Genomic DNA, 27023 nt, shown 5'->3' with positions numbered 1-27023 from the left:
GGAAGATCCCACATGCTGTGGAGCAACAAAGCCTGAGTGCCACAACTGAGCTTGCGCTCTAGAGTCCATGAGCCACAACTCCTGAGCCCGTGTGCCACAACTACTGATACCCGCGTGCCTAGAGCCCATGCTCGGCAATAAGAGAAGCCACCGCAGTGAGAAGCGTGCGCACCGCAATGAAGAGTAGCCTCCGCTCGCGGCAACTAGAGAAAGCCTGCAGGCAGCAACGAAGACCCAACGCAGCCACAAATAAATTAATTAATTAAGAAAAAAAAAAAGAACCAGAAACTTGGAGATTTGGCTGATTCCACAGCTGGGTAAGAAACCTAAAATGTGAACCATGGAACATTTTGTGCCAGACAGTAGGAACGTGCTCAAAAACTGATGGGAACACGTCAACAGAACACAGGGCCAGCTTGAAGAGACTCGCCGCTAGCTAAATTTGGGACAATCTGAGCATCAAAACAAATGGAGGAATGTGTTATAGCTCATTAAATTAGAGAATCCATGAATCCATGTTAGTAGGTTTTTTTAAAAAAAATTTTTAGGTAGAGAAAGGAAAGCTTTACAAAATCTTTACCAACAAATCAACCAATAAATGCAAAAAGGGTAGAAATATAAAAATCTTCATTTTATGACCATCATTGTAAAAATTGACTTAGATAAGAGTTTCAGAGACCATCCCTTGTACCAGCTCTGTACCGAATTTTTAAAAATTGTAATTTTGTGAAGGTTTTTTTCTCAATATTCCCCAAATTGTACAAGCTTCAGGCCCACAAAACAGGGGTCCACCCTTGGTAGAGGAGATGTGTTATTTGGGAAGGAAAGATCACGTGGAAGAAGAGCTGGTGGGGGAGGTAAAGGACCTCGGGGCAGATTCCAGAACATTCTCCTGTAGTGGAAGGGTCGACTTTGCGTGCTCAGGAGTTTCCTCCAAAAGGCAAAAGGGTGCAGGGGCTCCAATCGGGAAATCCCTATCCCCTACCCTCAACCCCACATTTGAGAGGCAATCCCGGAGAGCTGGGTGTGGGGCGGAGGGGACATGAGAAAACAGCTGGGCTAGCATCAGTGAGAAAAAGAGAATCAGGCACTCGGAACAGACCTCTCGCAACCGTGTGAATACAGTGTCGCCCCACCACCATGCCTGGGGAGAGTCCACTTTCATACCCAAAGAACGCATCCGGGATGACGCCCTTGCTGTACGTTCAGCCCAGGCTGATGAAGCGAAAACAAAGGGCACCTTAAGACCCCGGCGGCCAGACCCGAAGCCCAGCAGAGTACAGAGCACGTGGTGCGCAGGTCCCTCTTCAGCAGAGTCCCACTTAGAGGAAATTCTCAAAGGAAATGCATCTTCACGGCCACATGGGGGCGCCATTCAAAGGCTCCTTCCATCCGCCGGCCCCGGTTCGCCTCTTAAGTTTTCCGACTGATAAATTTATTTTTCTCTCCTTGTCTTAAAAATACTATTCTTGTTATTACAAAATATTACTATTACGAAATTTTAAAAAATTAAGTTAGAAAATGTATAAAAATGGCTTGTGTTCTCACTGTTAAAGAAAACTACTTGACTATATGCTTCCAAACCTTCCAATGATAATATATGTAATCATTTTATAATCATTTTATATATATTATATATACTATATATAATATATATATAATAATATAATAATTCTGGACAGACTTCTCTTAAAATATCATGAACATCTTCCCATACAAAGTTCTTCACCAAAATAATTTTAGGTGATGGTATTGTGTTCCGTTGTCCATCCCATTAAAAATATTTTTTATAGCTAACCCACACTTTATAGAAAGTTCTAAGTGGCTGCCCACAGGGATTTAGTGAGCTATATTCCTATTGTTGGAAGAATTTTTTCCATTTCAAATCAAAGGTAGACATGAGGTACAGCTGTCCAAGTAAGTAAACACACAAGAAGCCCAGATCGCCCCGCAGGACCTCAAGCAGCAGAGGCGACGTGGCGGGCGCCCCAGGGGAGAAGGCGCTGGTCTCCTGGGGTTCGCATGGGGGGGGGGGGCGGCCGCCGTCGCCGTGGTCACCGGGGGCGGCCCGGCTCCCCCACTGGAGCGGGGAGATCCTTTTTGGTCACCGAGTCCCTCGGGGCGCGGGGGACCAAAGTCCGAGGCTGTCGCGGCGGGCGGCAGGTCTGGCGCTGAGTCCGGTCGGCGACTCAGCGCGCACCCGGCCGTGTTCGTTGGGCCTAGGGGTCGGGGACTCGGGGGATCGGGGTGTCGGCGGAGTGGCAGGCCAGTGGGTCGGTAAGATCAAGGGGTCAGGGGGATCGGCGGGCCGGTGGATCAGGGGCCGGGGGGTTGGCGGGTCAGCGGCAGGGTGGGTCGGCGCGTCGGCGGGTCGGGGGTTCGGTGGGTCGGGAGGCCGGCGGGCCGGGCAGTGTCCGGGGCTCGGCTGGCAGGCGGGTGGCACAGTGGCAACGGGCCGCCGGGCGGGGCTGGGCGGGGCGGGGCGGGCGCCGCGCCTGCCGTTCGCCTCTCCGGGCTGCAGGTGGGGCTGTGCGGCCGCGCTGCCTCCAGGAAGCCTCACGGGCCTGCGCCGGCTCCCAGGATGCAGTGTGGACCGGCCGGGCGCTGACGGCGGCGGCGCGTCTGCGGGCGGAGCGGCGCGGGCCGGCCAGCGAGGAGCGCGGCGACGCGGGTGGGGACAGCAGGGCCGGGCAGGCGCCGCCTGCGGAGAGGCCGGGGGCCGGCTAGCGTGCGGCCGCGCGGCGGCGGCGGCGGCGGCGGCGGCGGCGGCGACTTCCTCCGGGCCGAGCCGGACAGCGCAGGGCCATGGCCGAGGCGGCCGCGGCTCCGGTAAGGGCGGCCCGCGCGCACGGACGTGCGGACTCGGGGCCCGGGCGGCCCGGGCCCAGCATACGGCGCCGCAGGCTCTAGGGAGGGACTCCGGGGGTCGGGCCGGGCCGCCGGGCCTGGGGCTCCAGCGAGCGGGACGCGGGGTCCGCCGGGGCCTAGGCACCCGCCGGCCAGGCCCCCCGTTCCGGGCCGAGCCTGAGCAGGGCGGGACCGGCCGTCCGCGCACCAGAGGCCGCCCCACGCCGAGTTCCTGCTGCCCTCCGGGGCTTCCTGCCCCCGCCCCATCCGCTGGCCCCCTCGTCTCCGCGCCCCCCACCCCGCGTCTCCTTTCTCTGCCCACCGCTCAGCCTTGCGTTCCCTTCCCCCCAGCTCCCCCCAGCGGCCTGGTGGCACCTGGGAGGCGTCCCGAGCGGCGGCGATTCCGCTGGCACCGAGGCCCCTCTGCGTGCCCGGCTCGCTCGGGGTCGGGGCGGAAGACAGCTGCTCTTGTTCGTAGAGGGACGCAGGCACGGCACCAGCCCTGTTAGGCGTGATTTTGTCCTCACAGGAAACCTAGGGGGTAGGCTCTGATTCTCTGTCATAAAAAAGAAAAACCCGAGGCCTAGAGAAGTTAACTTGCCCAGGATCGCACGGCTAGAAAAGGTGTGGAAAGACAGGGTCGCTCTGTGTGCTGGGACACACTGGCGCTTTGGGGGAAACAGGTACACTGGTGATGGTAAAGCAAGGCAGAAGGAGGTGCGTGCACCTTCCTGGCCTGTGCTGCTGTGATTTGAGCTGGGCTTTTAGGGAAGGCTAGGATTTCATCAGGCTGAGCTGGACCCGTGGAGCTTTTCAGGTAGGGAGGAGGCTTGGACACAGACTGGCAGGCAGTGCCGGGAGGAGACAGAAGTCGTTTGCCTGGAAAAGATGGCTTTGGTAGGGAGGCACGGGGAGAGGAGGCTGCAGGGAGAGTTGGAAGGGGTTTGAAGGCCTGCCTGGACTTCATCCTATGGGTGGGGAGCCATTGAAGGATTTGGAGTTCTCTTCCCATCAGCTGTTCTCAAGCAGAGAGTTTCCGCTTCCCTGGCAGGAGTCTGAGGCCAGCCCCATCTTGTCCACCCACTATTCAGCGAGGAGCTGGGCTTGAGTAGAAACAGTCGCCACCTCTCACCAAATAGTGTGAAGGCCTCACACGAGGTTCCCTGGCCCCGTTAAAATGTAAGAAAACTGCATGTGTCTATAAGGTTGGAGTTTATGCAGATGCCCTTTTCATGGAACACAAAGATTATAATAATGGCAGTCAGATGCTCTTGGAGGCTGAGTGGGATTTCTGGGGTTGGGGAGCTGGGCGATAAAGTGAAAGGACACTTCTGAAGCAAACGTTTAGAGGCTGGGGTCGTATGTCTGGGATCGGTCAAGAGAGGAGGAGTGAGGGGAAGGGAAGAAACGTGGCCTCGCACCCAGGGGCAGGGCTGCACCAGCCCAAGGTGCCAGCCCAGTGCAGTCTTTGCAGCCTCAGAGCAGAGCCACCTACCTCCTGAGCAGGAATCCCACATCCAGTTGTTTCTCTGCCAGTCCAGCTCCTCTCCGTCCTTTGAGGCCCAGCTAAAGCCCTACCTTCTTCAGGTCAGAGGTCATCTGGTCCAGCTGCCTTCCAAACCACCACAAAATCCCTGATGCTCCACCCTTGCCAGTTTTTTCAGCCTCTGCTCAGACTCTCCTGTCGCTATTTTCTGAGGCACCCTCCCATGTTCTAGTTCTCAGTGACTTCCTCTGAATGAACCCACACTGGTTCCTACCAGTCACTTTTCAATTTTGCAGATAGTCACCAAACATTTGTTTAGGAATAGTTTTCAGAATGCTGTAAGGTACCATTGATCCTCAGGTGCTGCCAGAAGGTATAAATATCAGGGCTTCCTCTCGGACCCATGGGTCCTACCTTCAGATGTGGGTCGGGGGGGTCTAGTGGTCGAGCCCCACCCAAAGCAAAATGCGCCCTTGCCTCGGTGTCCCCAGCTGCCGGTCATCTAAGCCACGATTGAACTGTCCAGCGACAGGCAAGTCAGGGGAATGACGGTTTATCATGGTTGCAGCACATATAAAAGTCTCACCTTATGGCATATGTCTCACCTTCCTCACCAGTCTGTAAGGTGTGTCACTGATCCTGGGGCAGCGACAACAATGTCCGAGACCGTAATTCGCCCCTTGGGAAGGGTGGGAACAGTGAGAGAAAAAAGTCAGTCTCACAAGGGCAGGGGCTCGTGTTTTGTCAAAAAGTCTTAACTCTTGGCTGGGGGAGATTTGCAGTAATGGTGATTTTTAGTTTGAGGTGGGTGGTAATTGGACAAAATTAGATTGTCCTGGGGTGGAAAGGAATTAGTCATCAGACTTCCATGTTTATTAAAGAGACACGAGTTGCTTTTTAATAAAGCGGTTGAGCAGCGCTTGTGTTTGTGTCGTTTCAGTGAACCAGCTGTTTTTTTTGCAAGGTCATCATCAGTAGACAGATCCTGTGCAATTATGATGGGAGGTGCTGGCGGGGCTCTAGTAAATCTGCAGTTTACTATTTCTCCATTAAGACACCCCAGCAGTGCGAAGTCACTGTTGATTTAGCAAAATTGCACCGAGCGCCTACCACGGGCCCCTCACTGTGCTGTGAAGATGCAGCGCTGCCTTCAGAGAGCTTGTAGAGGTGGATGCGGGAGGTTACTGTATAGGGCGGCGAGTGCCCTGATGGGGGTCTGCAAGGAGTGCTGCGGAGGCCTGGAGGCAGGGCACCCGCCCAGAGGAGCTGGCCGCCAGGCCGAGATCTGGCGTGTGGCACAGGACATCCCCACTTCCCACACGTGTGCTGCCCCACTCAGCTCCCTGATGCCTCAGAGAGAGGGGCTCAAGGAACACGGCGGGCGGAATGATTGATGCTGGTCTCCTCTCTGTTTCTGCAAGATTTCTCCGTGGACAATGGCAGCTACAATTCAGGCCATGGAGAGGAAGATCGAATCGCAGGCTGCCCGCTTGCTTTCCCTAGAAGGTCGAACCGGGATGGCCGAGAAGAAGCTGGCCGACTGCGAGAAGACGGCCGTGGAGTTGGGGAACCAGCTGGAGGGCAAGTGGGCGGTGCTGGGGACCCTGCTGCAGGAGTACGGGCTGCTGCAGAGGCGGCTGGAGAACGTGGAGAACCTGCTGAGGAACAGGAACTTCTGGATCCTGCGGCTGCCCCCGGGCAGCAAGGGCGAGGCCCCCAAGGTAAGCCCTGGGCGCCGGGGGTGGGACAGCCCGTGCCCGTCAGCGTGCGGGTAAGCGTGCATGACACTGTGGTTCCGGGTGCCCGTGACCTTTGATGATATGGCCGTGTATTTCTCTGAGCAGGAGTGGGGGAACCTGTCCGAGTGGCAGAAGGAGCTGTACAAGCACGTGATGCGGGGCAACTACGAGACGCTGGTCTCCCTGGGTAAGGCGTGAGACTCATTTCTTGGTTACGTGTGATTTGGGGAGACCTCAGCTTCTCTCTTCCTTCTGGTGGCTTTTGTCCTGAGGATATGTAAATCGCTGGGAACCTTGACCAGGCACGGTTATCGCCTCTTTTTCCTAAAGATGAGCCCTGGGTGACTGAGTCAAAGGCTGCCTTCTACTTGGTGAAGTTCACGGGGTGCCAGACCGGGAGGGTTGGTGGCCTCTCTCCTAACCAGGCTCAGAGCACAGCCGTTTCTGTTCTCCTGCTGAGACCTGGAGTGGAGAAGGCTCCCACCGCTCTCAGATCCAGTATGATCAACCCAGGTTTGAGAAGGACTTTTTCTCTCGCCTTCTCTCGCTGAGACGTGAGGCCTGAGCGAGTGGCTCCTCTGGGTCGGCGGAGAATGTAGGCAGACCATGCTTCTCAGAGCCAGCGCTGCCTTCACACCTGGAGGCTTCCCCAGACCCTGGGCCTGCCGCCGCTCCCTTCAGGCAGTACCCCCAAGAAGGCCTGGACTGTTTCTTCTGGGCTTATTACCTCTTGGGATGGTATCTGTGTGACCCCAGGTCTGAAGGCAAAAAGGCATGGTTATGAGGCTGGGAGCAGGTGCGGGTGTGAGGTTCTATTTCAGTTTGCAGGAATGTACGGCTTCTTAACCTCGAGACCCTATACCAGAGTGTCTTCAGCTCAGCACTGCATCTTGGACCAGATGAGGCTTTGTTTTGGGGGCCATCCTGTGCCTCATAGGATGTTCGGCAGTGTCCCTCTTCCCAGCAGATGCCAGTGGCACCTCTCCCCCAGCCCCCAGTCGTGACAACCAAAAATGTCTCAGACTTTGACAAATGTCCCCTAGGAGGCAAAATTGCCTATGGTTGGGAACCACTGCCCTTTACCAATCAAGAAATGTAGTTTCTGGGCCATCTTGGTTTCCCAGGCTGCCTGTCCCCAGCTCTGAACGGAACGTGGCAAAAGCTAACCCTTCTGTCTTCCCCCAGACTATGCCATCTCCAAGCCCGAGGTCCTCTCCCAGATTGAACAGGGGAAGGAGCCGTGCAGCTGGCGTCGCGCTGGCCCCAAGGTTCCAGATGTTCCTGTGGACCCGAGTCCAGGTGAGGGGTTGGGGGAAGGCTAGGGAGATAGCAGGCAATCAGATGGAAACAAAAGTAAAGGGCCAGGGAAGGTGTGACCTTCTTTCCAGGGAGAGCCAAGGAAAAACATCAATGGTTATTTTTTTGTTGTTTGTTTTGTTTTTTTTGTTTTGCGGTATGCGGGCCTCTCACTGCTGTGGCCTCTCCCGCTGCGGAGCACAGGCTCCGGACGCGCAGGCTCAGAGGCCATGGCTCACGGGCCCAGCCGCTCCGCGGCATGTGGGATCTTCCCGGACCGGGGCATGAACCCGTGTCCCCTGCATCGGCAGGAGGACTCTCAACCACTGCGCCACCAGGGAAGCCCAACATCAATGTTTTAAACCTGAGTTTTCTTATAGTTGAATTATGACCTATAGCCTGTTCAGCTAACACTCCAGGAATACTTCCCAGCGTGAAAACAGGCAACAAACCTAGTCTTTTAGGAAAGAGATGGTGCCAGTGGCTCAGCATTAGAGGAAGAAGGAGGGGGACACAGACAGGAAGGTAGAAGATAATAAAGACAAAATTTAATTCATTCATAGCTTTACAAAGAGTCAGCCTTGCCTCCACCTGAGAACCAAATTTCACTTAAAACCATTAGTAATTACAGAACATTAACCCCTTAGCCATGTCTCAACATGGTTAGAGTCACTGATTTATTTAAAGGTGAATCTGGATACCCGATACTACGGTCTCAGATTTTCCTGGGCCAGTCAGCACGTTTGAAAGTTAAGGAAAGGACAGGTAGACACATGAGAAAAGCCAAATGGCTGACGGGAAGACCTTGCTGGGTTGGGGGTCAGCAACGGTCTGTCACTTACCAGGGAGACCCCGCCCCCGCAGGCTCAAGCCCACCTCCTCCCAAGACCCCTTGTCTGCACCACCTGCCTTGGGGCTTCCCTTTCGTCTGAACACCTAGGTTACTAAAAAGTCTTATATGTTTAATTTGTGATTCACAAAATGTGTCTTCCGTGTTTGCTGTGTCACTGCAGTTAGATTTTCCCTTTCCCCGGGGCAGGCCGTGTTCAGAAATCATTCACCAGTTTAGGTCAACAGGGACAGTGCTGAAAGCTAGAAATTGACTAAGAGCAGAGTGCTGTCTGGATGGAAAAGATAGTTATGACACGTGGGGCTGCCAGCGGCTTACCTTGGGTGGGAGGTTCCCCGTAGGTTTGTTTTATCGTATGTGGAGGCCTCCCTGGATGTAATAAATATACACGATAATGAGAGTGAATAGGGGCCTGGAAATGTGGTGGCTTCTGGGGAGTCCCTGCCCAGCCCTCCCCTCCGGCACTTAGAGCTCCCCTCTCAGGCCTTGAGCCCATCAGCGGGATCCCTGGGTGGCCCTCATCCCCGCCCACCTCAGTCCAAGAAGTCGGGACCCCTGGTCCACCCTCCCCAGCTCTGGGCTTTGTGCAGCCGCTCGTCAGACCTCCTCTCCCACTTCTCTTCAACCCCTAAATCCTCCCAACTGTGCTTGGGGAAGTGGGTGCTCAGCAAGGCCACCAATCCTCAGGCTCCTCCCCAGCTGTCCACCCATTCTTGCCCAGCAGAGACCTGCTTCCTGCCCTTTCCTCACCCTCTTTCCCTGCCTGGAGGGCGCTGCTGTCACTGGGGTCGTTGCTCCTCAGTATAGCCTCTCCTGGTTTTCCTCCCACCTTTCCTTTGCTATTTCCTGCTGCCCTTTCTGATCTTTAAGCATTGGGGTGCCCTCAGCCCTCCTCCGCCTCTCTCTGTGCCCACACTCCATCCTTCCGGTGGGCACTCCCACCGGGGCCTTTCCCCTGAATCCTGCACACCCGCCGCCTGGTCTGTCTGCACGTGGACAGCTGCCGGACAGCCCGCTTGGACCACGTGCCTCCCCGAGCTCCTTGTCTGCCCGTCAGAACCTGCTCTTCCCACAGGCTTCCCCACTGCAGTAGGAGCCCTCCGTCCTCCAGCTGCTGGCCCAGAACACAGGGGCCATCCCTGACCCTCTTTCACGCCCAGTCCCCACCATCGGGAAACCCTGCCAGCACTCCTCCAGACTCTCCTGCCCGTCCCCCTGCCCCCAGGCCCGTGGTTTCCTGCTTAGAGTATCGCGGGCACCTCCCACCAGTCTCCCTGCTCCTGCCCTAATCCTCCAGAGTCTGCGCCCCACCCAGCAGCCAGAGTGACCCCTTTACAGCACAAGTCCTGCGTCCTTTGGCTCCCAACCCCTGCTGGCTTTCCATCGACTCACACAGCCGGGCTTCTCTCCCTCTGCTTGTCCCCCACTCGCTCAGTTCCAGCCACACCAGCCTCCTTGATGTTCCTGCAACACTCCAGGCTGGCCCAGTCTCCGAGCCTTTGCACCTGGCAGTGCCCTCTGCCAGGAGTGCTCTTCAGATATTTCCTGGGCTCAACCCATTACCTCCTTCAGGTCTCTGCTGAAATATGACTTTCCCTAATCACCCTATTTAAAATGGCAGCCCCTCTCCCCACCCAGAGTTTCCAGGCTCCCTTTCCTACTTCGGTTTGTTCCATATCCGATATCATCTATTATGTATATTTCATATTTTACATTATTATATATTTTATATTTATAGACTTTATATAGACGTAGATATTACATATGTATAACTAGAATATATTTCATATTTATAGATTATACATGTTTCCTATTGATAGACGTGTGTGTCTGGTCACCACCCTCACCTTCATTAGGATGTAAATTTCAAGAGGATGAGAACTTTTGTTTGTTTTGTTCATATAATCATTCTGGCCTCCTAGAACACTGCCTAGCACAGAGTAGGAATTTAATATTTTTGAATGTATCCTGTGTTTCATAATTTAAATCGTGTGTGTGTATATGATATATTTCTGATACAGTTTAAATTCCTTTTTAGATCTCCCAGTCTCATTCCTCCTCAGGGTAGCCAGTTGTCCAGAAGTTGTTTGTCCTTTCTATCCACATTTTAAAACTTCTACTGTATACATATGTAGCCATAAACAATATATAATAATGGTTTTGTGTGTTTTGAAAAATCACGTGTCCTCATCTCTATCACTCGGTATTCTGTGTTTCATACTTATCTCTGTTGATGCATATAAGTCAAGTTCGTTCATTTTGATGGCTGCTCAGCATTCCAAAAGCAACTATATTACAATTTTTTATCTATCCCTCCATTGAGTTGCACTTAAGCTGTTTGTAACTTTTCACTTCACAAGTGGTACTGGAGTGAACATTCTTAAAGGTGTCTTTTTGTGTCCATGTGCTGATGTCTCTCTAGGGAATAGACCTGGAGGAGGAATCCCAGTGTGGAGGGCATGCCCGTCTGCACCTCTGCTGTTGCCAGCTCACCCGCCCCATGGTCACACTGGCGTACATACTCCCCAGCAGTTAAGAGGACCTGCTTTCTTACTTCCTTGCCCACTTTTCAGAATTAGATGTTTGCCGATCTGATGGAAGTGAAATGGTATCTTGTTTTAATTTGCATTTCCCCGGTTGTTAGTGGAGCTGAGCATCTTCAGATGTTTATTTGGGTTCTGCTTCAGTGAATTATCTTTTTCTGTTTTTCTCCTGTTGTTTCTCATTATCTTACTGATTCAGGTCTCTTTATATAGTTCTGGATACTAACGCTTTGTCTGTTATTTGCATTACAAATATCTTCTCCCAGTCTGTGGCAGGTCTTTTAACTTTGTAGTTCTTAGAAGTTTTAATTTTTGGTAGAGTCATAAACACCAGTCTTTTCCTTTATGATCTGTGCTTTTTCTGTCTTAAAATATCCTTTCCTGCCTCACTCTAGTCTTGCTTTTTACATTTAAGTCTCTAATCCAACTAGAATGTATATTTGGGGAGGTTACAAGGGAGAATTTAAAAAAATTTTCCCCACAAGACATCTAGTTTTCCAGCAAAGTTGGCTGGAGACTCTCCCTTACACATTACACACTCTCCTCTCCCATTACACATTAATGATGTGTAATGCCCATTTGGTCGCGAACCAGGTTTCCATACGTGCACGTGCCGTTCCTGGGCTCTTTACTGGTTTCTTTGGTCTCTTCGTCTCTCTGCACCAATTCTCACTGTTTTAGTTTCCTACTAAGCCTTGATATGTAGTAGACTAAGCTTTCCCTACTTGTTCTTCTAAACTTTTCTTGGCTATTCTTGGACCTTTGTTCTTCTAGATGAATTTCAGAATCTTTGTGTCAGGTTCTCAGAAATCCTGTTGGAATTCTGATTGGAATTGCATTTCTTTTGTAATTTCATTTCTGGAGAATTACTGTCATTGCAGTATTGAGCCCCCTTACCCACAGGAAGACTTGTTTACTGAAACCTTCTGTATGTGCCTGAATAGGACTTACAGTTTTCTCCTGATCATTGTTGTTTCTACTGTGAATGAGATTTTTAAATTAATTACATGTTTTAAATAGTCGTTGCAGGTGTGCGGTAAAGCTGTTGACTTTGTTTAGTAAGAAAAACAATTTTCTCAACTCTCATTACTTCTAATGACTAGTCAATTTAGAGTCTTAGGTTCTTTACATGCACAATTGTGCTCTCCATAGATAGCACAAAAGTCATCTCTTCTTTTTAAATGTTCGTAACTTTATTTTTCTGGTTTAGCAGTGGGCCTACGACATGGTTAAATAGTAGCTGTGATAGCTGGCATCCTTGTCTGTGGGATACTTAAAGAGTTTCGGCATTTAGGATGATTTTTGCCGTAGACTTTTGAAGATACTGTTAGTTTAAAAGAAGTTTCCTTCCACTTCTGGCCACTGTTTTTAATCGTGAATAAATGTTATATTGTATCAAATGTTGTTTTTTGTTTTTTTAATATTATTTTATTTCTTTAATACATTTTACTTTGTATTATATAACATAAACAAAATACATACAGAATAAAATACATAACATAAAATACATAAAGTTTAGAGAACGATTGGTAAATACCCATATTCCCAACTCGCAGCATAAGAAATAGATCATAACCCGATCTATTTCCAAGACCCCACTGTCCCTCCCAGACCCCAGACCCCTCCCTTCCTCTCACAGATAAACGCAAAATTCAGACAGATGAGATCAGTCCCTTGCTTTTCCTTACATTTTTATTACCTGTGTATATATTCCTAAGTAACATTGTTTAACCTGTTTTTGAACTTTTTATGAATGAGATCATACCATATATACTCTTCTTTAACTTGCTGTTTTCATTTGACTTTGTTTTTGAGAGTCATCCATGTTGGTGTAGTACAGCTGTAGTCCTTCCTTTTCGTTCTCTCCCACCCAGTTAGGCACCCCACCAGAGGTGCCACCAGGGATGCACCTCATCGGGGAGTTTGGGAGCAAGGATTGGACAAGCACAGTCCTTGCCCAACCTTCTTCCCTTGGGCAGCTGGCTGCCCCCAGGGACAGGCAGTCTCTGCTGCTCTGCTGGGGAGAGCCTCCTTCACCATGGTCCAGGGTGACTTCCTGATCCAGGGTCAGTGCTGAGGGCCTCTCTTACATAAAAGCTGCATCCTCATTTATCAGTAATAAAAAGAGTTTACCCTCACCAGCCTTCCTCTTTTGTTTTATTTCTCTAATTGTTAAGATCCATGACAGGGAAGAAAAATGGTAATTACCAGGCTCCCTTAAAACCCTAAGAGTGGACAAAAATGCAGTTGTCTTTTATTTATCAATATTTCTATCTAGGAACCTTGCCAAAATTCTCATTAGTACTAATAACTTTTCCAATAATTGTCTGATGAGTCTCGGGTTTTCTGAAAAGATAATCATATCCCCTATGAGTAATAAGAATTTTTTGTTTCGTTTCAAATCTTTATGATTTAGTTTCTCTTGTTTTACTGTGCTGGCTGAGAACTCCCAGAAAATCCTTAAATAGAAGTGATGACAACAGGTATCTTATTGGTTCGTGATGTTAAAGAAGATACTTTGTAACTTTTCACATTGAGTCTAATATTTGTTAAAAGTTTTTTGATCAGTGCTGTTTATCAGGTTAAAAGAGTTTTGTATATGTCTGGTCGACTAGATATTTCTAACAGTTATAGCTGTTGAATTTTTATGGAATGCTATTTTGGTATCTATTGAGATGATTATATGATTTTTCTTCTTTAACTAGTATGGTAAATTATGTCATTTTCTCATGTTGAACCAACCTTGCGATTTTGGGGAAAAAACCTAACTTAGTCATGATCTTTTATATACATTGCTGGACTTAATATGCTAATTATTTTGTTTAGGATTTTTGAATCTTTGTTCATGAGTGAGACTGGCCTTTACTTTTCCTTTCTCAGACTGTCTTTGGCTGGTTTTGATATTAAAGATATGTTATGATGTATTCCCTCTGTTTTTATTTGCTCAGGGAGTTTGTGTAATATTGGGATTATCTATTCTTTGAATGTTTTTCTTTGTGGGGGAGATTTTTGTCTACTGATTTAAGTTCTTTAGTAGCTATAGGACCTTCTTGATTCAGTTTTGGCAAGTTCTAGTTTTTCTAAGGAATTTGTTCATTTCCCCAGAGTTTTCAAATTTCTTGGAATAACGTTCATAATATTCTATTTTTTAATCTCAGCTACATCTATCTTTATGTCCCTTTTTCATTCTTCATGTTGGTTATTGGTGCTTTCTCCTTTTCTCTTGATAATCTTGCTAGAGATGTATTGGTTAATATCCTTTCCAGAGAACCAACTTTTGCTTCTCTGTGTTCTTTGTTTCTTCTTTTATTAACTTATACTCTCATAGTATTTCCTTTCTTTTTATTTTATTGCTTTTATTTTATTGCTGTTACTTTCTAACATCTTGCATTGACTGCTTGACCTATTAATTTTCAACCTGTTTCCTCTTTTTTAATATAAATATATGAGGCTACAAACTTTCCTCTAAGTACCATGTAGATGCAGACACACATTTTGATAATTTTTTCATTAGCATTGGGTTCCAAATAGCTTCCATTTTCATTGTGATTTGTCCTTAGAGCCTTGGATTATTTAGAAAGCATATATATATATATATATATATATATATATATATATATATATAATTTTAGTATATATGGGGAGTTTGAGGATATCTGTTATTGATTTCTAACTTAATGCTGTTATAGTTAGAAAATAGATGTGTAAAATACTAATCTTTTAAAATTTATTGAAGTTTGTTTTATGGCCTAGAAAGTATTCATTTTTTCTTAATGTTTTGTATGGCTTGAGAAGCTTGTGTTTTCCTTGTCTTTAAGTTATGCTTATGTCCATTTGGTCAGTTTGTTAATAGTGTTCAGATCCTGTAATCTTTGGTTGGCTTGGTTTACCAGTTATGGAAAATGGTATGTCAGTCCCCCACAGAGGAGGTGGATTTGTTCATTTCTCCTGGAGTTCTGTCAGTTTTGCTTTATTATTTTGAAGCTGTGTTATTAGATTTAAATCATAGAATTATTGTATCTTTCTGGTCAGTTTACCATTGTGCAGTGATTCTTTTTTATTTCTATGGATACTTTTCTTTTTAAGTCTATTTCATCTGATATGGTACAACCACATCTTTTTGTTTTTAATTGTTTATTTGACTTAGCATATCTTTTATTGTCTCACACTGCTTTTGCATCCTTCTGTTTTAGGTGTGTCTCCTATAAACAGCACGTAGCTGAGTCTCTTGTTTGTTTTTAGTCTGCTCATCTTTACGTGTGAAATGTCCAGAACAGTAGGCACCAGCCACATGTGACTGTCAAGCACTTAAGGGATGAAATATGTCTAAATGAATACTCTGGATATATTGGGTTAAAAAAATATTGCTAAAATTATTTCACCTGTTTCTTTCTACTTTTCTAAGGTAGCTACTATCAAACCTAAAATTAGAGATGTGGCCCACCTTGATCTCTGTTGTACGGCGCTGGTCTGGATCATTGACATTGACCATGGCCACTAGGGTGTTCGGATTCTTAGCCACCATCTTAAATTGTGCTGTGAGACCTTAACCCTGCCTTTCCTGTATTTATTTTTTTCCCCACGCCTCCCTTGAGAATGACTCATTTAGATTTTTTCTTCCTTAAACTGTTATTATTTTTAATTAGTTTGGAACACCAGCCTGGGGTGTGTCAACTCCCAGGGGAGACTGTTCTCCCCACTCAGCTAAGACCAAAGGCCAGAATGGGCAGTTGCCTTTCACAGGGCAGGTTTTCACCTTTGTTTTATGTTTAGTGCACTGAGAACATTGCTCTTTGGTCCCAGGTTTATGTGTGTGGTGGTGGTGAGGGGTCTCCAGCCCAACCTTCCACCCTGCTTAAGCACCCGGCTTCTCACATCTATCTGCCCCAGGTGTGCACAGTCCATTGTAGCCCAGCAGTAGGGGAATGGGAGATGCCCTACAGTTTACCGTGGCTGACTTAGGCTTTCTTAGAGGTCATCCATGCTTCAAAATTTGTGTGTTTTTATACTCTACCCATCATTTTTAGATACTCCATATTGAGAGGAGTTTCTCTGCACAGCTAGCCAGCCATATGCCAGAAATGGAAGAGTTGAATGCTGCTTCTGTGTCTGTTGAGATGACTATTGTTTTCTCCATTAATCTGTTTGTGAGTTGTGTTACTGTATTGTCCAGGGGTAGCTTATCCTTGAGTTCTCAGGAGAAACCCAGTTTGTTCATAATGTACTGTCTCTTCTTCTTTTTTGAAAACATACTACAGGATTTGATTTCTATTTCTCTCATTTAGAACCTTTGCGTACCTGTTCATAAATGACCATTTTATGAATTTTTTCATACACTGTTCTCTAGTTTGTGCAATGAGAATTATACTGGCTTCATTTTGACAGCTATTTTCCCTGTCAAATATTGAAAATATTATCTTCTGACATCGTACTTGCTGATAGAAATCTGCTTTCAGTCTGAATGTCATTCTTTTCTCTCTGGTGCCTTTTAAGATTTTCTCTTTGTCTTTGCTGTTCCATATCACATGAATATTGTCTAGGTTTATATTCTTTTTTATTTCCTACTTAGGAAGTGGTGTTTTCCTTCAAACCATGGGCTCACCATGCCTTCAGTTTTGGAAAATTCTCAGCCGTTATTTCTTTACCTGTTGCCACGTATCCATTTCTTATTCCCTCCTTCTGGGATTTCTGCCAGCATATGTTGGAACTTCTTGTTTAATCCTCCGTGTCTCAACTTCTCTTTCATATTTTCATTTCTTTATCTCTCAGTGTTGTACTCTGGATTGTTTCCCCAGATCCATCTTCTAAGTCACTAATTTTCTCTGCAACTGTGTTCATTCTGTTGTTAAGCCAGCCATTGTATTTTTTATTTCCATGACTGTTTTTGTCATTTCTAGAATGTCTATTTGGTTCTCTTTCACATCTGCCTTTTAAAAAATAATTTCCCATTCTTGCCTTACAGATTCTGTTCCTTCCTTTATTTCTTTGAATATTTTAAACATACTTATGCTACTGTATCCTTCGGCCTATTCCTTTTCTGTAGTTTGCAGGAGTGAGTTCTGCCATGGCTCTCATGCCGTTTGGCTCCTCTTCTGGTTTGTAAGTTTAGCCTTTTAGTAGGGGCCCCTTAAGGCCTGCCTTGTGGGTGTGCCCCTATGGGCAGGTTTGCATTTGCCTCTGTTTGGGGCCCTCCTGGGTTGCCGTGGTTCTCAGCCAATTTTTCTGTGAATTTCTCAACTTTTCTCAGCTGCACCACGTGGTTAGTATGAAGTTAGTGTGGACACGGAAATCTAATCTATTATGGGTGGCTTTTCCATCCATGGCCCAGGACAAGACGCAGCTTCCTTATTGTGCCCCTGCGTGGGTGGGGTTTTAGTCCCCATCTACCTGATGGGACAGAGCCTCATGGCTCCTGGCTGATGCAGGCAGCTCAGCTCTGCTCTCACCTCACTCGGACATAAAAGCCCCGCCCCTAAGGCCTGCATCCTGTTTCAACAGCTCCGCTTGGTTCCTGCTCAAACTCTTGATTTGACTTTGTGTTTTTTCTTTGATTCTTTTTTTTCTGTTTAATTTTTTTTTTTCGGTACGCGGGCCTCTCACCGCCGTGGCCTCTCCCGCTGCGGAGCACAGGCTCCAGACGCGCAGGCCCAGCGGCCATGGCCCACGGGCCCAGCCGCTCCGTGGCATGTGGGATCCTCCCGGACCGGGGCACGAACCCGTGCCCCCTGCATTGGCAGGCGGACTCTCAACCACTGAGCCACCAGGGAAGCCCTGTTCTTTGATTCTTATATCTGGAATCTTTTTTTGTGCTCACGTAAATACATGTGTAGGGGTAAGGTTTTGGGGACGGGGGTAGATTTTATCTAGCATTTCTGTGTTTAAAGTGAGAGCAGGACCTCCCTAGGGCAGCACAGTCTTGCCCATGGACCAGAGATCCAGCCCTGAGAATGCGTTTTTTTGTTTTATTTATTTATTTATTTTTGGTTAGGTTGGGTTTTTGTTGCTGCGCGCGGGCTTTCTCTAGTTGCGGTACGCAGGCTTCTCATTGTGGTGGCTTCTCTTGCTGCAGAGCACGGCCTCTAGGCGCACGGGCTTCAGTGGTTGTGGCACACGGGCTCAGTAGTTGTGGTTCGCGGGCTCTAGAGCGCAGGCTCAGTAGCTGTGGCGCACGGGCTTAGTTGCTCTGCGGCATGTGGGATCTTCCCAGACCAGGGCTGGAACCCGTGTCCCCCGCTTTGGCAGGCGGATTCTTAACCACTGCACCACCAGGGAAGTCTGAGAATGCGTTTTGTACTCCTCACTTTTCCCTGCCTGACCCGTGTGCTCAGTACCATGTGACCACATGCTTTGCCTGGAAGACCCTGCAGTCCCTGTTTGAGCTCTTGCCTTCCCTTTCCACCAGGCTCTTTTGCTGTTTGACCTTTGCAAGGCCCCGTGTGCCTTTCCTTGGCTGGATGTGTGTCCGCCCCAGGGCCCCTGATGCTGTCACTCACGCACTCTCTTCTTCTCAGGCTCAGGGCCCCCTGTTCCTGCCCCTGACCTCTTGATGCAGATCAAGCAGGAAGGGGAGCTCCAGCTCCAGGAGCAGCAGGCTCTAGGCGTGGAGGCGTGGGCAGCCGGACAGCCAGACATCGGGGAGGAGCCGTGGGGCCTCAGCCAGCTGGACTCCGGAGCAGGAGACGTCTCTACCGACGCTGCCTCTGGTGAGTGGCTGAGGCTGGGAGCAGACAGCAGGAACCAGATGCAGGGACTGAGGGCAGGACCTGGGAGAAGAAGTTGCTGCAAGCATTGCGGGGGGCTGTGGGCTCTGGCCTGACGAGTTTAGAAGATTTCCCACCTTATGGCAGGGGTTGCCCCGAAGGACATCTTGCTGGTCCCTCTGGGTTCCATGATGCTCTTGTCTTGGAACAAGACTCACTCCTCCGCCTCACTCTTGCCGGCCCCCTCCTGCTCGTCTTGCCCCAGCACTGGACATTTAAATCACCAGCTGCCTCCTATTAAAGAGGGGCTGTGTGACAAGAGTGTGACGTCTGAGCTTCCGGGTGCCTCAGAGAAGGGGACAGAAGCAAACTGGTTCAGGAGAGGTGGGGTCGTTGTGCTTGGGCAGGAGAGTCACCGGTGGGGTCTCGGGGCAGCTGCTCCGCCTCTCCCACGGGGTCTGCCCACTCCTTTCCCTGACCCACTGGCTCTGCTCTCTCTTCACTGCAGGCGTCCACTCCAACTTCTCAACCACTATCCCGCCCACCTCCTGGCAGGCAGATCTCCCCCCTCACCATCCCTCCTCCGCCTGCTCAGACGGGACACTGAAGCTCAGCACGGCCGCCTCCACGGAAGGTATGGGGTGCGGAGGGAGGACTGGAAGGGCTCATGTCTGCCCCGGAGGCTGCCTCAGCCGTGGCCCCTGGTGGTGCAGCCAGCAGGCATTTAGGTGCGGGGATGTGAACACTCTGTACAGTCTGTCCCTTTTCTCCTTCTAGATTCTTAGGCTTCAACAGTCTTTCTTGAGACGGTCCATTTCCCCACAGTTCCTTTCTTGTGTTAACCAGTCAAACCTGACAAGCTGAACCCTTAAGGGGATGTACCTCTTGCCCAGACTCAGCAACCCTGGCTCCTCCCTGACCTGGAAAAACCCAAACCCACCTAGAACCGCTTCTTAGATATCAGCACTACCAAAGACAGGTGTCCACAGGCCCGAATTGGGAGGAACTGCCTCATATATGTATTAGTTTTCTACTCTGTCTTGAAAGGCAGTTATCTGTTACTTTAAGTAATAATTTCTGTCATATTTTGGCACCCCAAAATTGTGCTAGAAGCCTAGATCCCTGATATAAAACTCTAGGGCATGAAATTCAAGTACATTTACGTAAAATCCAACACACTTTTACTACTACACTAATATTTTTATCATTGGCTAGCTGGCTACATTTACTGAATGCTTAATGCATGCAAAACAGCATGCTAAGTGCTTTCACATGTGCTGTGTGGTTTAAACTTCAAGCAACCCTGTGCAACAGGGTATTCACAGAGGAGCTTGCCTGAGGTCACTGCTGCTCTGTGGGGAGCCACGTTCCAGTCTCAGATAAACCTGAGCCCAGCTCTGTGCTTTTGCCCCTCGGGTGCATTGCCACCAGTGGTCAGAGCTCCTTCCTTGGCATAACTTCATGATTAGCCTTAAGAGCCAAAGTGAAAATGGAACGCGGTGAGCAGATGCAATGGTTGCTCTCCTGGGGTGAAGGTTCTAGAACAAGGGGAGCAGATAGGCTGGTTGCTTTACCTGTGGTGAAGGTCTGGAACACGATGTCCTCACCCACGGTTTGAGGCAGCCACCTGACCGCCTGGGGCATCTCTGCTGAAATGGTTGGATCCGGAGGCTTCGAGACTAGGGCTCAGAGTGGCCGTAGCTGGGCCAAATGTCCCGATGAAAGATCTTCCCTTTGTAAGCGGGGAGGGGACAGAATGATACCTGGTCTTTCTGTCTCTTTCTCAGCAGATGTAAAGATTGTGATAAAAACCGAAGTCCAGGAAGAGGAGGTAGTGGCCACACCAGTGCATCCTACTGACCTAGAAGCCCACGCGACCCTGTTCGGACCAGGCCAAGCCACAAGGTTCTTCCCTAGTCCTGTCCAGGAAGGAGCCTGGGAGAGCCAGGGCAGCTCCTTCCCCAGCCAGGACCCCGTGCTGGGGCTGAGAGAGCCCGCCCGGCCCGAGCGCGAGCTGGGCGAGCCCAGCCCCGCGGTGACCCAGGACGAGACCCCTCCAGGGGACTGGCTCTTCGGGGGGGTCCGGTGGGGCTGGAATTTCAGGTGTAAGCCTCCCGCGAGCCTGAACCCGAGGACCGGGCCTGAGGGTCTGGCCTACTCCTCGCCCGACAACGGAGAGGCCGTGCTGGACCCCGGCCAGGCCCCGAGACCCTTCAGCGACCCCTGCAAGTACCCCGGCCGGACCAAAGGCTTCGGCCACAAGCCGGGCCTGAAGAAACACCCGGCGGCCCCCCCGGGGGGGCGGCCGTTCACGTGCGCCGCGTGCGGGAAGAGCTTCCAGCTGCAGGTCAGCCTGAGCGCGCACCAGCGCAGCTGCGGGGGGCTGCCCGACGGGGCGCCGGGGGCGGCGGGCGGCGCGCGGGACGGCAGCGGCCTGCGGTGCGGCGAGTGTGGCCGCTGCTTCACGCGGCCGGCGCACCTCATCCGGCACCGCATGCTGCACACGGGCGAGCGGCCCTTCCCCTGCACCGAGTGCGAGAAGCGCTTCACCGAGCGCTCCAAGCTCATCGACCACTACCGCACGCACACGGGCGTGCGGCCCTTCACCTGCACCGTGTGCGGCAAGAGCTTCATCCGCAAGGACCACCTCCGCAAGCACCAGCGCAACCACGCAGCGGGCGCCAAGCCGGCCCGGGGCCAGCCCCTGCCGCCGCTGCCTGCCGTGCCCCCCGACCCCTTCAAGAGCCCCGCCTCCAAAGGACCCTTGGCCTCCACGGACCTCGTGACCGACTGGACTTGTGGCCTGAGTGTCCTGGGACCCACCGACGGCGGGGACCTGTGAGGCCCCCGCGGGCGACCCCCGCAGGCCCAAGTGTAAAGAGGCGCTTCTCCAGACAGCAGGGTGGTGCGAAAAGCTTCGAGGCGGAACGGAGCCTGGGGGAGAACCAGATTCCCAGTTGCTGAACCGATCACTGGAGCGGGAGAAAATACCAGACAACGCAGCTCCCACCTCTAAACAAAGTAGAATTCTCTGATTGTGAAACTGAGCAGCATAGAATTTTAAGTAATTTAATTACGAAACTTTTTTTTTTTCTAATTCTTGAAGAGAAAGCCGTTAAATAGTAGTAGCAGCAGTTTAAACTTCGTAGTGTACCTTTGGTTTCTGGAGTGCGTGTGTGTGCTGTGGGCTGTGTCCTTACCAAGTCTGACAGAGGGTGCGACGGAAGCTTGGCTGGCCGGGGACGCGGGCGAGGAGGGACCTGGACCTCCGTGGCCTCGGTGACCCCTAGGGATGGGCCGGTCTCTGCACACAGCCCCAGGGGAGCGGAGACCGGGCTCTGCCCAGGGCCAGGCTGGGAAGTAAGGCCAGCCGGGCGCCGTGGAAGCCCAGCCTCAGCTCGCGGGCAGGAGGACTGAGGAGCAGTAGCCCGGCGTCTCTCAGCACCTGCCTCTCATCTGCGAAGGCTCTGCGCCAAGTGCCCGCCGTGCGCAGGCGCTCTGCCGCTCCCCGCCCCGCCCCGTGACTCCTGGGCCTCGTAAGGGAGAGCTGTCCGGAAGCACCGTTAGGGATGCAGGCGTGAGGCAGGGGCTGCAGAAGCAGGGCCGGGAACGGAGCCTCACCTGCCGACCCCCACAGGGGAGGGGCTGCCCTCTGCTCCTGCCAGATGCTCGTTTCCTTTTCTCTTGGTGTGGTGTGTGTTCTCGCTGTCCAGACGCTTTCACACGGAACCTCATTTGATCGTTACCGTGCCCTAGTGAAGCACGCCGGACGAGCATCCTTTCCTGCGAGAGATGAGGCAATAAGCTACTCAGAGGGGACCCATCTCAGCCTCGCACCCCGTGTGCACGATGAGTGCAGACACTTGGGAAGAGGCTCAGGTCAGACTTGGCTCATCCTTCTGGAGCATCAGTTTGGGGGAGGAAAGCTTTTCATTTTGCCCTCTTAGAAGGTTTGCCCCACATCTGCCTGAGCAAAATCATCAGGCCTCAAGCTTTAGCCAAGTGGCGGCCGGTGGGCGCTCACCCCCGGGAGGGGTCGGGGTTGAGGGGCTGGGCCAGGGGCAGGGCTTGCTCGTTCCCTGGCTGACATCTTGAAGGTGGAATTAGAAATGGGCCAAGGTTTCTTGATTCCACCCCAATGCTGTCTCTGCCACACGAGTATCCATTCCCGTTTTGTTGAAGCAGACGCTGGTTCCTTGTCCTCTGGGGAACTTGTTTCCCGAGGGGGGGAGACCATCACTTCTGTTCATTCAGCTCCCTTGTGCGTACTTTTATTAGGCAATAGACTAGTTAAGAAGATTGTTTCTATGTACTGTATATTTTGTACCAGTTTACACTTCTAATATTGATATAACTGATATTTTGAGAAACAAATGAAGAGGAGACCTCCTGTTAAAATAAAACCTAACCAGCACCGAGGTGGTTTGGTGGGTCCTGTTCTTAGACCCGCGTCTTTGGCCCTGGCGCCACTACATGCATCCCCCGTGGCAGCGGTGCAGTCGGCTTTCTCTGCGCCCTCCTCAGGGTGGCCTTGGACCCAGGGAGGCAGCTGTCCCTGAGAGCTGGGATGGGAGAATCCAGAGAAGTTTGACTCTGTGGAGATAAAACCGACACCTGGAGGGAAAATAAAACCACATCCAGTCACCTCGCTTCAGAATATAGTCATGGTTTTTGTCATTTAGTTTAATATGAGATCATGTACATGAAGATAGGAAGAAAAAATTGCAGGGTATCAAAGAAGAACTGAAGCTGGATGTTTTCTCTTTACATCTTTTCTTGGCTGGGCAGAGGCCAAGAAAGGATCTGGGATGCCTGCAGTGGCTGTAACCCTGGTCTTGGAGTGAAATCCCTCCAATGGCATTTGAGCCAGGCCAGCTGACACCCATATTCCCACCAACTAGGGTTAACACTTGTTAACATTCTATCTCATGTTTTGTTTTCAGTCTCTTTTGTTTTGATTGTTGTCTTTTTAAGAAAATGAAAATGTAAAAAATTTAAAAATCCACTCGAATTTGCCACAGAAGGCGTGGGAGTGGGACGCGGAGAAGGAAGGGGAGTGGCTCTCATCCAGGCCCATCGTGAGATGGTGGGCACAGGCCATGGCGCTTCATTCCTTCTCAGCAGCCCTGACCTCTCTGCTGTGCTTCTGGCCCACCGCCCCCACTGGACATGTCTCTCGTGCTTGGAAGCCAACCGGGATGCATGTGGTGTCTGCCCGGCTGGCGGGGCTCCTCCTCCACCACCATACCCTCGCCCGTCCTCACATGCATTCTCACGCCCTCATGCTGCCTGCGTGTCACGCCAGAACCCCATCCGAGGCCCAGGAAAGGATGACTCCTAAGGTCTGGCTCAGGTGCTCTCCAAGACAGAGGGCATGGGAGGAAAGGTTTTAGGCAGTGGGGAGGGGGAGGCTGAGGTCCGTCTCAGACATCCAGCAGGGGTGCCCAATCAGTGAGGGAGACCAGACAAGCACTGTGGAACGGGGACCCCACCACGACTCCCAAACTTCCAGGGAACGCTTGCTCTGCCACAGCTCAAAAGAATCCCACTGGACTTCCCTGGTGGCGCAGTGGTTGAGAGTCCGCCTGCCGATGCAGGGGACACGGGTTCGTGCCCTGGTCCGGGAAGATCCCACATGCTGCGGAGCGGCTGGGCCCGTGAGCCATGGCCGCTGAGTCTGCGCGTCCGGAGCCTGTGCTCCGCAGCAGGAGAGGCCACAACAGTGAGAGGCCCGCATACTGCAAACCCCCCCCCCCAAAAAAAAAAGAATCCCACTTAGGCCAAAGCACAGTGGTCCCTGGTATTAGCTTCCTATTGCTGCTGTAACAAATTACCACAAACTTCATGGCTTAAACCAACCAGATTTATCTTACATTTCTGGAGGTCAGGAGTCCAAAATGAGTCATATAGAGCTACAATCAAGGTGTCATCAGGGCTGCATTCCTTCTGGAGACTCTAGAGGAGAATCCATTTCCTCGCCTTTTCCAACTTCTTGAGGCCACCTGCATTCCTTGGCTTGTGGCCCCTTCCTTCATCTTCAAAGGGAATCACTCCAGCCTCTGCTTCAATCATTACATCTTTTTTTTGACTTTTTTTTGACTTTGACCCTCTTATCTCCCTCTTATAAAGACTCTTGCAATTTCATTGGGCCTGCCCAGATAATCGAGAATGATCTCTGCATCCAAAGATCCTAATTTAATCACATCTGCAAAGTCCCCTTTGCCATACTATAAGGCTACACAGGTTCTGGGAATTAGGATGTGGACAGCTTTCACGGGTGGGGGGGGCATTATTTGACTTACCACGCTTCCCAAATCTCAGGACAACACTCATCACCTCTCCGAGGGCAGGCCAGATCCTCCCTGGGATGCTCCTGTATGTTCTGGCACTGAAATAACCTGCCAAAATGAGAACACTTGAGGTTCATCATTCCCAGTCACTCCTTCATATCGGCCACCCTCTGTTGCCCATCAAAATGTACCTGTCTGCTGCCTGCCTCCTCCTGACATCTTTCTTTACCTTCATCTTTTTCCAACTTTGTTCTCATTCCTATGCTTCCAAAGATGGTCACCATCCCTTCCGACTCTCCACTGTTAAGTAGTAGTGCTACATCATTGTCATGTTTACAGGCAGACTGAAGACAAGGTGGGTCAGCTGCACCTTAACCATTTCAACAGCCTCAAGATCTTTTAAGATTGTGCTGGCCACGTGTTACTGTTACTCTCCTTTGCGTCTCCATCCTGGGGAAGACGCCCCCTCCTCCTCTAAAGTTCCCGTCACCTTCTCTCTTTTTCTCTGTCGTTTATCAGTCTTTCTTCCACATCACTGAAGGCTTGCCAGAAGTCCTTCTGGGTCTCAAGTCTGTGGCTCCCACCCCATCCTGCACTTCTCCATCCCTCACGCAGGCCCAAAGTGACCTTTCTAACTGGGAGATCTGATCCCTCTCATTCCCGGTTTTAAAGTCCTCCAGCAACTCCATCACCTGCACTGAGAATCTAAACTTCAGCACGACATTTCCGACCTCTCATGAGGTGGCTCCTTCCCTGTCATCTCCTGCAACTCCCCTTGCATCTCATGCTCTAGATGAACTGAACCACCTGCCCTTCCCAGAGCACTGTGCTGTTCCTCATCTCTGCACATGCTGTTCCCGCTGCAGACAATGTCCTCCTTCCCTTTGCCCCACTGCCCCATCCACCTGGTGCACTCCTTCTTACCCCTCAGTTCATGGCTCAACCTCACCCAGCCTTCCGCAGTTTCTGCAGGTGGAATTGATGCCTCCCGTTTTTCCATGGACACTTGCTCAGACTCCATCTGTCATCTCACGGGACTCTCTCTTACTTTGTATATCATGTGTTCCTGGAAATGTGTATAAAGGTGTATGTGTAAAAATGAAGCAATAAAATGATGCGACCAACAAGGGGGTAATTTCCAAAATATACATACAAGCAATTCATACAGCTCAATGTCAAAAAAACAACCCAATCAAAAAACGGGCAGAAGACCTAAATAGACATTTCTCCAAAGAAGACAAACAGATGGCCAACAAGTACATGAAAAGATGCTCAACATTGCTAATCATTAGAGAAATGCAAATCAGCACTACAGTGAGGTACCACCTCACACCAGTCAGAATGGCCATAATTAAAAATTCTACAAATAATAAGTGCTGGAGAGAGTGTGAAGAAAAGAGAACCCTCCTACACTGTTGGTGGGAATGTAAACCGGTGCAGCCACTATGGAGAACAGTATGGAAGTTCCCTAAAAAAACTAAAAATAGAGTCACCATATGATCCAGCAATCCCACTCCTGGGCATATAGCCAGGAAATGTGAAACCTCTAAATCAAAAAGATACATGCACCCCAATGTTCATTACAGCACTATTTATAATAACCAAGACATGGAAACAACCCAGATGCCCATCAACAGATGATTGGTTTAAAAAGATGTGGTATAAAAAAAAAAAAAAAAAAAAAAAAAAAAAAAAAAAAAAGATGTGGTATACATATACAATGAAATATTACTGATCCATAAAAAAATAATGAAATATTGCCATTTGCAGCAACATGGATGGACCCAGAGATTATCATACTAATCAGACAAAGACAAATATGATATGATATCACTTATATATGGAATCTAAAAAATGATACAAATGAATTTAGTTACAAAACAGAAACAGACTCACAGACATAGAAAACAAACTAACAGTTACCAAAGGAGAAAGGGAGGGGAGAGAGAAATTAGGAGTATGGGATTAGCAGGTACACACGACTGTATATAAAATACATAGGGGCTTCCCTGGTGGCGCAGTGGTTAAGAATCTGCCTGTGGTTAAGAATCTACTCTACATAAAATAGACAAGCAACACAGACTTACTGTATAGCACAGGGAACTATATTCAATATTTTGTAATAACCTATAATGGAAAAAATCTGAAAAAATAGATGTGAATCACTTTGCTGTCACCTGAAACTAACACAATATTGTAAATCAACTAAACTTCAATTAAAAAATAAAAGAAGCAAGGGACTTACAAATCACAAGGAAGGCTTTATTCCCTG

General features: G+C 49.8%; 1 protein-coding gene across 2 annotated transcripts; it reads left to right on the top strand.

Annotated features, from left to right (window-relative positions):
- Positions 1–2667: 2667 nt before the first annotated feature.
- ZNF746 (zinc finger protein 746) lies at positions 2668–22877 on the top strand. 2 transcript variants are annotated; one of them, XM_060021072.1, is made up of 7 exons: positions 2668–2829; positions 5755–6054; positions 6178–6259; positions 7258–7371; positions 18273–18464; positions 18970–19095; positions 20252–22877. In XM_060021072.1, the coding sequence occupies exons 1-7, from the start codon at positions 2806–2808 to the stop codon at positions 21301–21303; spliced, it is 1890 nt and encodes a 629-aa protein (XP_059877055.1). In that variant the 5' UTR covers positions 2668–2805; the 3' UTR covers positions 21304–22877. The 2 variants fall into 2 exon arrangements, with proteins under 2 accessions (XP_059877055.1, XP_059877054.1); XM_060021071.1 differs by having other exon boundaries at positions 20249–22877.
- The last annotated feature ends 4146 nt before the right edge of the window (positions 22878–27023 follow it).

The sequence above is a fragment of the Delphinus delphis genome, chromosome 9 (genome assembly GCF_949987515.2).
Source record: "Delphinus delphis chromosome 9, mDelDel1.2, whole genome shotgun sequence".
NCBI classification, from domain to species: Eukaryota; Metazoa; Chordata; class Mammalia; order Artiodactyla; family Delphinidae; genus Delphinus; species Delphinus delphis.
This window is presented reverse-complemented; position numbering and strand designations above follow the sequence as displayed.